Here is a 13,881-nt window from a genome sequence, read left to right on the forward strand (position 1 = left end):
GAAGATCTTCCTCCCAGGACGACATATAAGAGGACTTCCCCGTAGGGAATAGCAGTGAAGTGTAGATAATGGATATCCCCCCCCTTTGTTCCACCGCCTGACCACACCAACGCTCATACTCCGAAAAACCAGGGGGATTTGGTTTTTCTAACCACAAGCTGTGTAGGAAATGGCTAATTTGTCCGAATCTGAACTTCTCCGAACTCGGGAGGTCCAGTTTGCTAATGCAATGAGCAAGGGAAATTGGTCCAATGTTAGAAAAGAAGTGACCTATTCGGTACAGCCCTTTATCAAGCCACCATTGGAAAGCTTGGATCTCTAAACCGGGGGGGAATTTGGGATTCCGGAAAATGTGTGACAGGGGGGTTGTGTTGGAGACGATATAAGGCTTCCGCTTTAATTTGTCCCATAAGGCTAAGGAGTGGGAGAGAGTGGGAGCCATGATTGGAGGTCTGCATTTGGGTGAGGACCAAAGTAGGAAGTCTATAGTATTGAGTGGGGCTGCTAAACTTTCTATTTGTAGCCAGTCAGGCTTCTCCCCCTTAAAATATAAAACTGAGATTTGCGCAAGTCTGGCTGCTTGATAGTATTTATATAAGTGTGGGAGGCCTAAGCCCCCTTTTTTACGTGTTAAGTAAAGTGTTTGTTGGGGCAATCTGTAACCTGCTCCACCCCAGATAAATTTCAGAACCTTGCTTTGGAAAGCACGGAGATGATCCAACCGTATCGGGATCGGGAGGGCTCTAAAGAGATATAGAAGTCTTGGCATTAGGGTCATCTTAATGGCATTGATTCTACCCATCCAGGAGATATGATGTGAAGACCACACCTTTAAGTCTTGTTCGAGTTTGCGGAACATGGGAGGATAGTTCTTTTCATATAGAGTTTCGAACCTGGGAGTAAGATTTATGCCGAGGTATTTGATGGTCTGGTCATTCCAGTCAAACTGAAAATTCAATTTAAGTGAAGCCACCGTAGGTGGGGGGAGGGAGACGTTGAGGGCTTGTGATTTAGAGAAATTTACTTCCAATCCAGAAATTTTCGCGAAGGATGATAAAGTATTGCAAAGATTTGGGAGGGAGATAAGGGGGGAGGTGATGAAGAGTATCAAGTCGTCAGCGAACAGTCCGCATTTGTGTTCCTGCTGTCCACAGAAAACCCCTTTGATGTCAGGGTTCACCCTGATCGCAATTGCTAGAGTCTCGATCGCAATTGCGAAGAGTAGTGGGGATAAAGGGCACCCCTGTCTAGTGCCTCTAGCAATCTTAAAAGGGGTGGATAAATATCCCTGCGATTTAATAATTGCTGAGGGTGTAGAATAAAGTGCTTTTATCAATCCCCTAAAGCGATCTCCAAATCCCCAACGCTCCAGGAGCCCAAAAAGGTATTGCCAAGACACTGAGTCGAAGGCCTTTTGTATATCTAATGAAAGAATCATCCCCTGTTGTTTGGGGCCACTAGGCCAATTTGATTGGAGAATGGAGATCACGTCTATGGTTCGTCTAGTCTGGTCTGGGCCTTGTCTGCCTTGGATAAATCCAACCTGATCTTTATGCACATATGTTCGGATAAAGGAGTTTAATCTATTTGCGAGTATTTTAGTGAGGATTTTGAGATCGTTATTGATCAATGAAATGGGTCTGTAATTACTTACTTCTTCTGGGTTTTTGTCTGGTTTTGGGATCACTGTCAAGAAAGCAGAGTTCAAGTCCGGGTGTAAGGGAGAACCAGATACTTTTTCATTAAAGAAATTTGTCAAGTATGGGGCCAGTGTCTCCGCAAAAGACTTATAATAGGGTACCGACAGACCGTCTGGGCCAGGGGCAGAGCCCGTCTTTAAGTTCCGTATAACCGCTAGTGTTTCTTCTACGGTAATCCTCTCCTCCATGATTGCTCTATGCTCATCTGAAAGGGATGGGATAGGTAAAGAGTCCAAAAAGTTAGCGGAGAGACTAGGGGGTCCCTGACAGTCGTCTTTATACAATTTGGCATAAAATTCCCGAAAGGCCGAGATGATTTTTGTGGGGTCAGAAGTGGTTATGTGGTCATGAGTCCTGATTTTGGGGATAGTCCTGCATCTCATTTTTGGAGAGAGTTTATTGGCTAGCATTCGCCCCAGTTTGTCTGTGTGAGAATAAAATTTGGCCCCTGACCATCTCAACTGTTTCTCAGCCCTCGCCGTTAATGCTAAATTTAGTTCTAGCTTAGTGGAGTCTAGAAGAGAGGTAGGGAACCTGTGGGGATCTCGTTTGTGTTTGGCCCTGAGGTCAGCATAAGTAGTTTCGAGCCTGCGGATGTCTGCTTCCCTTTCCCGTTTGATCTGAGAAGCTATTTGTATGATCCTCCCCCTAACTGAGACCTTGTGGGCAGCCCACAAGGTTTCCACTGAGATATCGTCCGTCTTGTTGAGATCAAAATAGTCCAGGAGCGCTTTATTAATGTCGACCACCCTAGAGGGCTCTGTTAATATTGACTCATTGAGTCTCCAGTGAGAAAGCTTGGCCGTATGGGCAGGTTTCTGTATAGTGATAGTGACTATAGAATGGTCTGAGAGAACAGTGTCAATAATTTTGGAGTTGATGAGATTGGGCAGTAGTCTTGTAGGAAGTAGAATATGGTCTATCCTAGAATAGGACTGGTGCGGAACGGAAAAGTGGGTAAAGTCTCTATTTGTCGGGTTGGCTTCACGCCATGCGTCTACCAAACCATGGGTATGGATTAATTTAGCGAATCTGAGACTGTTGTTAGAGGGGCGAGTGAGCCTACTTTTAGATGGGTTCGATTTGTCCAAACCTTGGTCTAGAGCGACATTGGAGTCTCCTCCCATGACCACCTTGCCCTCCATTAGGGGGGCAAGAGTGACCATCATGGATTGGAAAAATTTATGTTGACCTTTGTTAGGAGCATAATAAGAGACGAAGGAATAGAGCTGACCGTCTATTGTCCCTTTAACGAGGATATATCTCCCGTTTGGATCTTTGCGATCCATCTGCCAGACAAAATTACTAGATTTAGCAAATAGTATTGCTACTCCTTTTGTTTTGTTTACCGATTTTGCTAGGAAGAATTGAGGAAAATGTTGGTGTAAGAAATTAGGGCTGTACCGATCAGGAAAATGGGTTTCTTGGATTAGGGCTACGTCCAATTTAAGGGATTTATAACTGTCAAATATCTTTTTCCTCTTGATAGGGGAGTTTAATCCCTGAACATTATGAGAGGCTATTCTGAGTCTGGAGCCCTGGTGGTCAGCCATGAAAACAAAGAGAAGGGATGCTTAGCAGTCCATCTACACAATTCTGCGGAAGGTCCCGTAGATCGTACGTCCCAAATTGTAAACCATAAATTGCGATCATAGCACTAGAAGAGGCGACTATGCGAGCCTGTAGGGAGAGTAAAAGTCGAGTGACCACTGAGAATATTGAAAGTTGAGCAGAAAACAGAGATGAAGAATCAGAGTAGGAGGAAAGAAGAAGGTAGAAGGCAGAAGAAGGTGAAAAATCCAGAGGATACCCCCTCTGGTGAATCAAGGTCAGCCCCTGGGGACCCAAACATCCCCCGGAGGAGACCCCAACCAAAAACGCCTGCATAACTAAAGGCAGGCACCCTAGCCCACAAATCATAGGCGGTCTGTGGGATAGGGGAGGGCACAAAGATCGAATCCAGCGCCCAACACTTTGAAGAGAAAGTAATAGTTGTAAAGTAAGCACCAATAGCATGAAATACTTAGATGATTAGTATCATAGAGTCTAACATTGTATGTAGGAATATTAACCAGAATCTTAGACATCAAATTAAACCTTTTAACAATCATGAATGAAAGGAAGAACTGTAAACGGGGTAATACCCCGCTGCGGGCCCTAATATTGGACCTGGATCGAAACAATATCAACCTGGCGAGGTTTAAGGAAGATTTCCTGCTTTAGGGAAAAAATGAGGAAGAGAAAGAAGGGGGGGAAGGGGGGGGAGAAGTGAGGGGGGGGAAGGAATGGGTTGGAGGCAAGGGAAAAGTGGAAAGGGGTATTGGGGGGAGGGAGAAGAGGGAGGGAGGGGGGTACAGAGAGCTTAAGGTATGAGAGAGAACCAACATCAGTTCTAAAAGGAAGTGCAAATGTCTCTCTTGAGAAGGATCCAGCATGTAGGAATGTTCTGTATCATCCGATGAGAACAAAACTCCGTATGAATTGCAGGCTTAGTGAAAACCGAGCAGTATTTTCTGGTCAATAGTATGAGAGGGCCATCATGAGAACCAGTTAGTTAAAGATGGGAAAACAAAAAGGGCCCGCAGTAAGTGGAAGATCAGCCACAGGAAGTTCAAAGAGCCGAAGCTCTCAAGTGGTGGGGGGAGGTTTCCCCGTGGCACTCCGGCATGGAGTGAGAATAGGGTTAGGGAAAATGAAAAACTTAGGAAAACACCAGCCTCAGGTCTGAGTATGTTCCTTGGATCGTTTTGACTGCTGCTTATTCCACAGGGGGGTAATTGGGCTAGCAGGGGGCGGGCGTTTAGCTGGATTGTAGTTCGGGTTTGAGGTGTCCATGTCTGCTTCCGTTGAGATGAGCTTCAGGGATAGGAGAATCTTTTCACCATCATGGAAAGTGGTGAAAAAATGGGTCTTGCCCATATGTTGGAATTTGACAGCAAAGGGGAATGTCCACCAATATTTGATTTCCTTTTGGGTGAGCACCAATAGGAGAGGTTTCAAGGCTCTTCTTCTCTGGATTGTGGAGGGGGACAGATCGGCGAAAATTTGGATTGAATGGCCGTGATAGGACAGATGTTTAGCCGCTCTGGACTGTTTCATAATTTCTTCTTTCACCTGGTAAAAGTGTGGCTTGGCTATAATGTCCCGGGGGGACCCATCCTTACGTGGAGGTCCGAGGGTTCTGTGGACCCTATCCAGCTCCAGGCGGTGTTGCGGTATGTCCGGGATCAGGGATGTGATGACTTCCTGGGTAGCTTGCGCCACATCAGTTATGGATTCTGGTATTCCCCTGATTCGGAAGTTGTATCTTCTGGATCTGTTTTCCAGTTCGTCGATTCTAAGTATGGCGGTGTCCAGTCTGTCTTGTAAAGTCTGGATATGTTCTGAGTTCTGGTTGGTTGCTGACACTGTCATGTCCAGTTTTTGTTCTATCGCTTCCATCCTGGCTCCCAGGTTTTGAAAGTCTGTCTTAATGTCTCCTGTTATTTTCGCGGCTGTGGATGCTAAGCCCCTTTCCAGAAGGGCTGACATTTTAAGGAGAAGGTCATCCGTGTGTGAGCCGGAGTCAGACTGAGGGAAAGGAGAGGATCCCCCTGGGGGCGGATCGAGGATAGGGCCCGCTGGGGAATACGGTGAGTCCCCAAAATTTCTGCCCAGCAGTGATTCTGTAGAGGCTGGTGATGGGGTGGGTGGATGCATTGCTCCACTTTGGTGAGATGGGATATAATTGAGGGAGGCCGGAGCAATCACTTGCCTTACTTCTGGGAGTGCTTCTCTCCCTGCAGCGTGCTTCAGGGCCGCGGCGGCCATCTTGGTACACCCAGACGGCGGAGATCCGTCGAATTGCGGGACCAGGTCTCTGCGGACCTGTTTTTTGGGCATGCGGAGAGCTTCCCCGGGGTGAGGGGGTGGCGGATCGCTCGTCGTCTTCCTCGGGCTCGCTGTCTGCGGTGCGCCGTAAGTGTCAGTGGCGCTGGGTTCGGCGGAGCTCCGGCTCAAGCGTCCATATTGGAGACTCCGCGCATGCGCACTCCCTTCTCTCCCCCTTTTATATTTATTGCTGAGAGTGTGTGTTTACGGACGGGCGGTATATATGAAGAAGATTGATTACCATCTCATTTTTATAAGCGTTTATGACCCTTGGGGGTCTTGAATTAAGGTGAGAGGCTGGGGGAAACGGGGGGTGCACAAGTGGAGCACTGAAGGACCCTGTGTTTGGTGAACTGTCACAAGTGTGGAGTTTTATATATTTTTTGGACACTGCATGGATTGAGGACTTTTTTCACTACTGGATATTTATTTTTTGAACAGCACTGCTTGTCACTGTGGATTACTTGATTTGGATTGGATGTACTTTCCCTATTTGTTATTTGCACTTTATTTGTGGATTTGCAAGCTTTTGCACATATTTATGCCAATGTGGATTGATTACCACACTTTGTGTGATTTTGCACTTCATCAGTATCAGTAATATTTTGCACATGGTTGGATTCTGCTGATTTTGCACATTATTTTGAATATATTTATTATATATTAATTTATTCATATATTCACTAGGTAGGTTAGTGTGATAACAAATTAATTAATTATTAGCAGGTAACGCTACATATTTTTGTTTTAATAAATGTCATATACAGTGTATTAGTGATTATCTTTTGAAAATGGTGTGGAAAACAGCTGACATATTTCCACTGCTGAGAAACACTCTTGCTGCAATTTCATTCCTTGACATTCATGAAATTTCTCATTCATTAATATTAAACTAGTGGCATCACAGCTGGCATTCTTAGCAACTTTGTCTATTTTTATTTCCCTTTTGTCTAAACAACATTAAGGAATTAGGCTCCAGATTTTTTAAGAATCTGGAGCTGCATGCAGTGGGTGCAGTGCTTGCCAAGCTGGAAACTACTGATTTGGATATGTCAGATGGATGGACTTTGATTTAAAAAAAGACAGTTATTTTGCTAAAGAAGCATTTAGAGGCACCTGATTTTTTTGTGACCGAGACCATTATTTAAATGCAGGATATGGCTTGTATTAGGAACAAAAACACAATAGCTAAGGGTCTGGGATCGCTTTCATAATCATTTTCTTTATACATAGACCCTCTAAAATGCCCATATTTTTTATAATCTTGTCACCCAAATATCAGGTTTTAGTTTCACAACACTTAGCATGAACCCAAAAATTGTACTTGCTACTTCATATTGGAAACCCTAGCTTCACCATAACTGCACAACCACAGTGTAGGCCTACATTTCACATTGCACATTTTATTTTGGAATTGGTAAAATGTAATGTAGGCCCCAACAATTTAAATATATTCATGGGTGAAAAGGGGGAGTGAAGAAAGAAAGAAAAGGGAAGAAGGATGTAACTTGTAATCATTTGCAAGAGCAATTCAGTTCTGTTAAATTCTGCTAGCCCTTACCTATGATTACCCACTTCCTTTTCAGAGCCAAGATATTGCAAGACATTTCTATACAATGTTTTGCATACCTTCTCTGGCTGGGAATGGAGTTAATGCATTCACATCAACATTATTTTTATGTGGTTTTTGCATTCATTCACAAATCACTGTGACCTAGATCACACATACAGTAATATATTTGCAAGTTCTTTACTTTTAGGTCAGCTAGAAGTTGAAAGACATTTTCTGGCCCCTCTGGGTCTCAAGTTGACTGTCTTCACCGATGAAATCAGAGCTAAACAAAATGTTTGCTGAAAGCTTTTTTTTTTTCTCATTCTTAAACCTTTTATTTTGTCCTTTGTAACCAATGTGCAGAACTTTTATGGTATTTTGTGATGTCACTGTGTTTCCTGTATATAGAAAGCATGTCTTACAAAAAGACTGCAAATTAATCTGCATATCACCTCTACAATGCTAGCCTGTTTATAAAATATTGGCTAAATGTGTGGGAGGCACTAAACCACTAATTGAGTTATAGGAAAAATAAATAGACACTTCCAAAAAACATGGTCAATTTAAGGGATCTAAAATGAGGGGAACAAATGGTATCCTGCTGTGAAGAGGAATACATCTAACAAGCATTATTGATTTAATGCAAAGAGATGAGGCCATAGGAAAGGTAGTGAAAAGTAATGTTTTATTCAGCCTTATATGCAAAGAAATCACCGCCACATTTTGAATAAACGAACCCATTTTATTAGGGCTGAAAGTAAAAAAACTAAAAAAAGATGGCTGAGAATGTGCCTTAAGCCGCGTACACACGATCAAACAATCCGGTGGAAAAGTCCGGCGGACTCAAGTAGACCGGACAATCCGCCCGTGTGTGTGTGCTCCGGCGGACTTTTTTTACCCAAAAGTCCGGCGGACTAAGATTGTAGTTTTGCACATCAATCTGTCCGCAGGAATCGCATTTCGCCGGACAATACGGCCGTGTGTGTGCTAGTCTGCCGTACTTTTGAAATGAACGGACTTTTCCCGCCCAGAGAAAAGTCTGCTTATTTTGAGCGAGGCTCCAGGTAGCTGGGACCAGCGAAGGAAGCGTCGATGGCCCCGTCACCTGGTATGGAGTTAAAGGGGAATCCCTACGCTGAAAAAATGGTGTGGGGGTACCCCCCTAGGTCCATATCAGACCCTTATCTCAACACGCTACCTGGCCGGGAGGAGCGAGCGCCCCCCCTCCTGAGCCGTACCAGGCCGCGTGCCCTCAACATGGGGGGTGCCTTGGGGAAGGGGGGCCGCGCAGCCCCCCCACCCCAAAGCACCTTGTCCCCGTGTTGATGAGGACAAGGGCCTCTTCCCAACAACCCTGGCCGTTGGTTGTCGGGGTCTGTGGGCGGGGGGCTTATCGGAATCTGGGAGCCCCCTTTAATAAGCATCCTCTGGGACTGTGACATCATAATGGGCAGGGACATCATCCGGCGATGTCCCAATATAAGTCGCCACATGCCGTGTGCCTGTCATTGTGACCGGAGACATCGACGAGGCAACAGCTCAAGAAGAGGAGAAGAAGAGAAGAATAGAAGAACAGAAGAACAGAAGGCGGCGACAGAAGACCGGGCCACCACTTGTAAAAGAGCTAGAAGAAGGCGCGGTGGCCCGGCAAGAAGAACCGAAGAGGGGGACAAGACCCCCGAAGAGGGGGACAAGACCCCTGAAGTCGGAAGAAGAGGGTGGCGGTGGGGAAGAAGAAAGCCGGGCTCCTCCAATAGTAAAAGAGCTAGCAGAAGATAGCGGAGGAGTCCGGCGAGAAGACCCCCGAAGATGGAAGAAGACCCCCGGAGCTGTGCAATAAACTATTTTAACCCTTGTGTTTTGTGTTTTTTTTTACATTTTTTCAGAGGTGAATGGGTAGGGGTACATTGTACCCCATACTTATTTACATAGGGTGGGGGGCCGGTATCCGGGGGCCCCTTTATTAAAGGGGGCTCCCGGATTCCGATAAGCCCCCCGCCCGCAGACCCCGACAACCAACGGCCATGGTTTTGGGAAGAGGCCCTTGTCCTCATCAACATGGGGACAAGGTGCTTTGGGGTGGGGGGGGCGTGGCCCCCCTTCCCCAAGGCACCCCCCATGATGAGGGCACGCAGCCTGGTACGGCTCAGGAGGGGCGCTCGCTCGTCCCCACCCCCTTTCCTGGCCGGCTGGGTAGCGTGCTCGGATAAGGGTTTGATATGGACTTAGGGGGGACCCCCACGCCATTTTTTCGGCGTAGGGATTCCCCTTTAAGTCCATACCAGGTGGCAGGGCCAGCACGCTTCCCTCGCTGGTCCCGGCTACCTGGAGCTGTGTTCAAAATGAGCGGACTTTCCTCCGTGTGTGTGGGCAAGTCCGTTCATTTCAAAAGTACGGCGGATAGTCCGGCGGACTATACAGCAGATAGTCCGCCGGACCCAGTCTGCTGAAAAAGTCCTGTGTGTGGGCAGGTCTGCTCGTTTGGACAGTCGGGCGGTTTGTCCGCCGGATAGTCTGATCGTGTGTACGTGGCATTAGAAGCACCCTGCACTGGATCTAGATGTTTATTTAAAGCTTGGTTGGAATGGATACAAGCTCTTGCCACCATGGCTTTGTGCTGAGGCATGATAAATGATCCAGGGGATTTTGTTTCTAAAATTGCAAAATTTGAAAAGTTGCCAAGGGGCTAAACCAGTGGATTCATAATAAGCTACCTATAATATACATATTTTTTTCAACCCTGTTAATAATGTTCATATATAAATTTGATCTGGAGTGGGTGCTCTTTCCAGATGCCATTTGGTTATTTTGTAGCTATTTTATAAAACAGTTGAAAAAAAAAATGTCTGGAAGTAAGATATATGATATGAGGATATGTGGAACCTGACTTGTAGTCCTGGTTTACATGACTGGCAGACTTACAAGGAAACACTGAACAAATTTTTTACATTTTGCCAAAAATAACCTGGAACAATAACTGGAAAAAAGCTAGGCCTAGGTTGCTTAAATTGGGAAATAAGAAATGTATAGTAATTTCATTACTCTATAAATATTGAAAAATCCACATGGAAGTAGATTTCCCCTGGAAAAATCAGGGGAAGGTCAAACAGCAGCAAGCTTGAAAAAAAACAACTTTGAAGCTGAATGTGAAAAAGCTTTTATAAAAAGGTTGAAAGGCAAACCGTAAAATGAAAAGTTCTAGAAAAAATGATTTTGCCCACTGTAATGTGTGTGTGTACAATATATATATATATATATATATATATATATATATATATATATATATATATATATATCATTTGTATAAGTTGCATTAGGATATTACAAACAATGCTAAATAAGTGTCTCAGCAGGTAACATGTAAAGGAGAAAAGCATGGAAGGTATTAAAAGGGGACAGTATGTGCAGACGAGAGAAGTGTGAATAGTTTGACAGTGGACAATACATGCAGGAGAATGAAGGGTGTGACAGGCACTATGTTCAGGAGGGGAGTACTGAAGGTAGGATGTGCAGGAACAGAGTGCAGAAGGTGTTATAGGGGGCAATATGTGTAGAAGAGAAGTGTGTAGAGTATAATAGAGAACAGTACAGTTATAAGGAGAATAACATGCCAAAGTGCTAACACTTTGACATGGTATTTTAATATAATATTTTCCTTGATAGTAGTGTTAGTAAGATAGTTAGTCAAATAGTCAGAATGCTGTGTTTATCAAATGATAATATAACTGTAGCCTGAATTTTAGGATTAGCTTTGGGAGTTAGGTTGAGATTAAGGGTTAAGTTCAAGTGTTGGGTTGAGGTTAAGGTTCAAAGGAAAGATTTAACTATTAAGTTAAAGGACAGCTTCACTTGTCCTTTATTACATCCCACCCCCCATTCCTATATGCAACCTATGTAGAATACTTGCCTTCATCCCTGCTTTACTGCGGGGCCCTGCCTGACACCACACAGCGTTTACACCAAAAAAAGCCCTGGCTTCATCCTGTGCCTAGTGTAAAAAAAGATTCCTCTGCATTGTCTGTATAAAACAAAGTCCAATAAATGTGAAGTGTTACCATAGCAGGTGGGTTAATTATTATATACTGGAACATGGATCGGGTGGTCACCAAGTGTAAAAGCAGGTTAAAAAGGTGATAATGATTAGCTGCAATCCATGGTCTGGTTACACATTTTCCCAGTGTGATCCCTTATCAACTCCTTTCCTTTTTCTTCTTTATGTGTGTCTTGATCGATCTCTTGTAAGAATTCAGCAACTTAACATATTTTGTCTCCAAGCTTTATCTTCAGCTTTTCTGTCTCCACAAAATTGCTACTCTGTAATATTTTTTTTCTCTTATGTCTTTATGTAGAAGCTCAGCGTCTGCCATATTATGCCACCTACTGCCCTGCACGCCTTTTAATTCACTCTGTTTGCACAAGTCATTACTTGGATATTTTCATTACAATCATCATTTGCCTTAATGTTGTCACAATGTCCTTGGAGCACTACAGCCAACCAAAGGTAAGCTCAGAGCTCTACTTTTTTTTCCAGATGGCACAAATCTTGGAAAATACATTAAAGTGAATCAGTACTTTGTCAGTTAGTGCAAGGGAAAACTACAGTTGCTAATACCAAATCAAAATTAAACAGCTAAAGCACTTCTGTCCTCATTTGTTAATATGGAAAATGCAATACTTTGATTTCCCCATAATGTTTGTTCTCAGTAGAAAGCTTCTGATACTGAAAGCAAGTGAAAATTATTTTGTAAATAAGAATATCCCTGACCTATTATATCACATAACTCTAACACTTATCCTAACCTTTTAAATTATCTCTCAACTCCTTTTTTTTTCAAAGTTAATTTTTATTAAGGATTTTAAAGACTACAGTATAAAGACATACAAAAAAAAAATCAGACAGACATTCTGACATGTGACTAGTTGTACAACATTCAATATACATTGAAACTGATTTTAAACAATACTCAACCTTGCACGTATAACAAAAGAATCAATTCATAGTCAGACAATGACAGGGTTAAACAAACTCAAACTGCTATCTGAGAAGACCGAAATCTGCTTCCTCAGACTGGAAACACCATCTAACAGTCAAACATAAAGGTTTTATAAACTGTTGTAGGAAGTAATGTTGCTCAAAACAGCACAATAGCAGTATAAAAGAGACATGAAAATGAACATAAAGAGCATAGAACATACAGCAGGCCTAATTCACTAAGAATAAGGAGAAAAAGTAGTCATTCTACATCTAGTTACTCCCAATTAAGACTTCAACTAGGTGAACATGCGAACGGAAAAGTGAGTATGTGAGCATTAATAAATTCCAATTTGGCATAGCTGCAGTTTACATAACTGGCAATTGCCAACAAGTTTCCTATATGGAACTGCACTACAGTATTTAGCTATGATCGTGTATGTACATGCATGGCAATAAACCATTCTTATATGCTATGTGCACTACCTCGTGAGTGGCTATTTATTTATATTACAATTGTTGTGCATAGTTTGTTTTCTTTTGCTAACGGATGGTGAATGATTACTACAGAGTAATGTCTGCTATTCTGTAAGGTTACATGTATTTATCATTTACAGTTACATATCCGTTATGTTTTTTTTTTTTCTTGTTACATTTCTTTTTTAGGAGACTATAGAGTTCTAATTATCTATGGTCATTCTTTAATGATACATAACTATTATGCAAGTCTAATCATACATAGCACATTGGCCTAGAGGTCTGCACAGATGAACAAAAAGCACTTGGGTCATGAGTCCAAATCCAAACCATGCTAACACCCTGCGTGTTTGATTATTTTATTGTCACACAATAATATTTTTTGTTAAATAACATACCATTGCATGCAAATTATGGAAACAACCATGCTGATGTGGCCGTGGCAATTAGGCGTTCGCCTATTTTCAGAATACTCTGCTGTTTAAAATTTAATTTGATGCAACACTTTGGATTTGAACCCATGGTCTTGCTAGTCTTTCTAGGTAGGAGTGTTACCCACTAAGCCATCGAGATAAGTACTCTTTTTCTAAGAATATATAGTAGTACAATGATTATCGTATGAGCATAGATCAAGAGAATCTATACTCTTAAAATACAAATGCAAGATCATTGCTAAATCATCAAAAATTAGATGTGACTTGTTTTGCTTCTTTGCTTATATTTATATTATTAGCATTTAGAGTTATATCCCTATTCTATATATACAGATTGAATTTGGTCTGACTAGAGGAGAAACACCCATTTAAATTGGCACCACAGCCCAAGAATTGAAAATGAAATATGAAAAGCATGAGGAAAATAGGGATTTTTAACGGTGCTTTAGATAGAAATTCCAAAGTAGAAATAAAATGTATAATTTTTAGTAAAGTCAAGGTCAAAAATAAAATTATATATAAAACACAGCAGTGGTTTACATCAGTGGTCTTTGAGGTCAAAAGTGAATTGAAAAAGAATGTTTGTTGCACATTAGCCCGACATGTTTTGCTGATAACCTTCTTCAGGGAATATGCAATTTATCAACAAAGACTCTGTATATGTGAAAACAGACAAAATAAATATACAGACAACAAAAATTATTAGCTGTTGTATCAGCAGTGGGAGCACATCCTCGAACCGACACCACAAAAACTGCGCTTACCACAAGCCATATCCACCCACTGAGAACCACTGCCTAAGATATCACACCTGCCAACAACCCCAGGGTAATTGTCCCCATACGGTCATAGAGGGCAGAAAAAGCCAAGCTACGG

At 42.7% G+C, this 13,881-nt stretch overlaps 1 protein-coding gene across 1 annotated transcript in view; it reads left to right on the top strand.

Annotated features, from left to right (window-relative positions):
- The window catches only part of LOC143959353 (voltage-dependent T-type calcium channel subunit alpha-1I-like), a gene marked incomplete at its 5' end in the record, with an annotated part of 1,248,755 nt that overhangs the window by 147,091 nt on the left and 1,087,783 nt on the right, over window positions 1-13,881 (top strand). Inside the window, one exon of the mRNA XM_077468015.1 lies at window positions 11,472-11,623. Within this exon, the coding sequence (XP_077324141.1) occupies window positions 11,472-11,623 (152 nt within the window). The remainder of the gene's footprint in view (window positions 1-11,471; window positions 11,624-13,881) is intronic.

Source organism: Lithobates pipiens, unplaced genomic scaffold (genome assembly GCF_037356315.1).
Source record: "Lithobates pipiens isolate NorthernLeopardFrog02 unplaced genomic scaffold, aLitPip1_a1.2 Scaffold_71, whole genome shotgun sequence".
Lineage (NCBI taxonomy): Eukaryota > Metazoa > Chordata > Amphibia > Anura > Ranidae > Lithobates > Lithobates pipiens.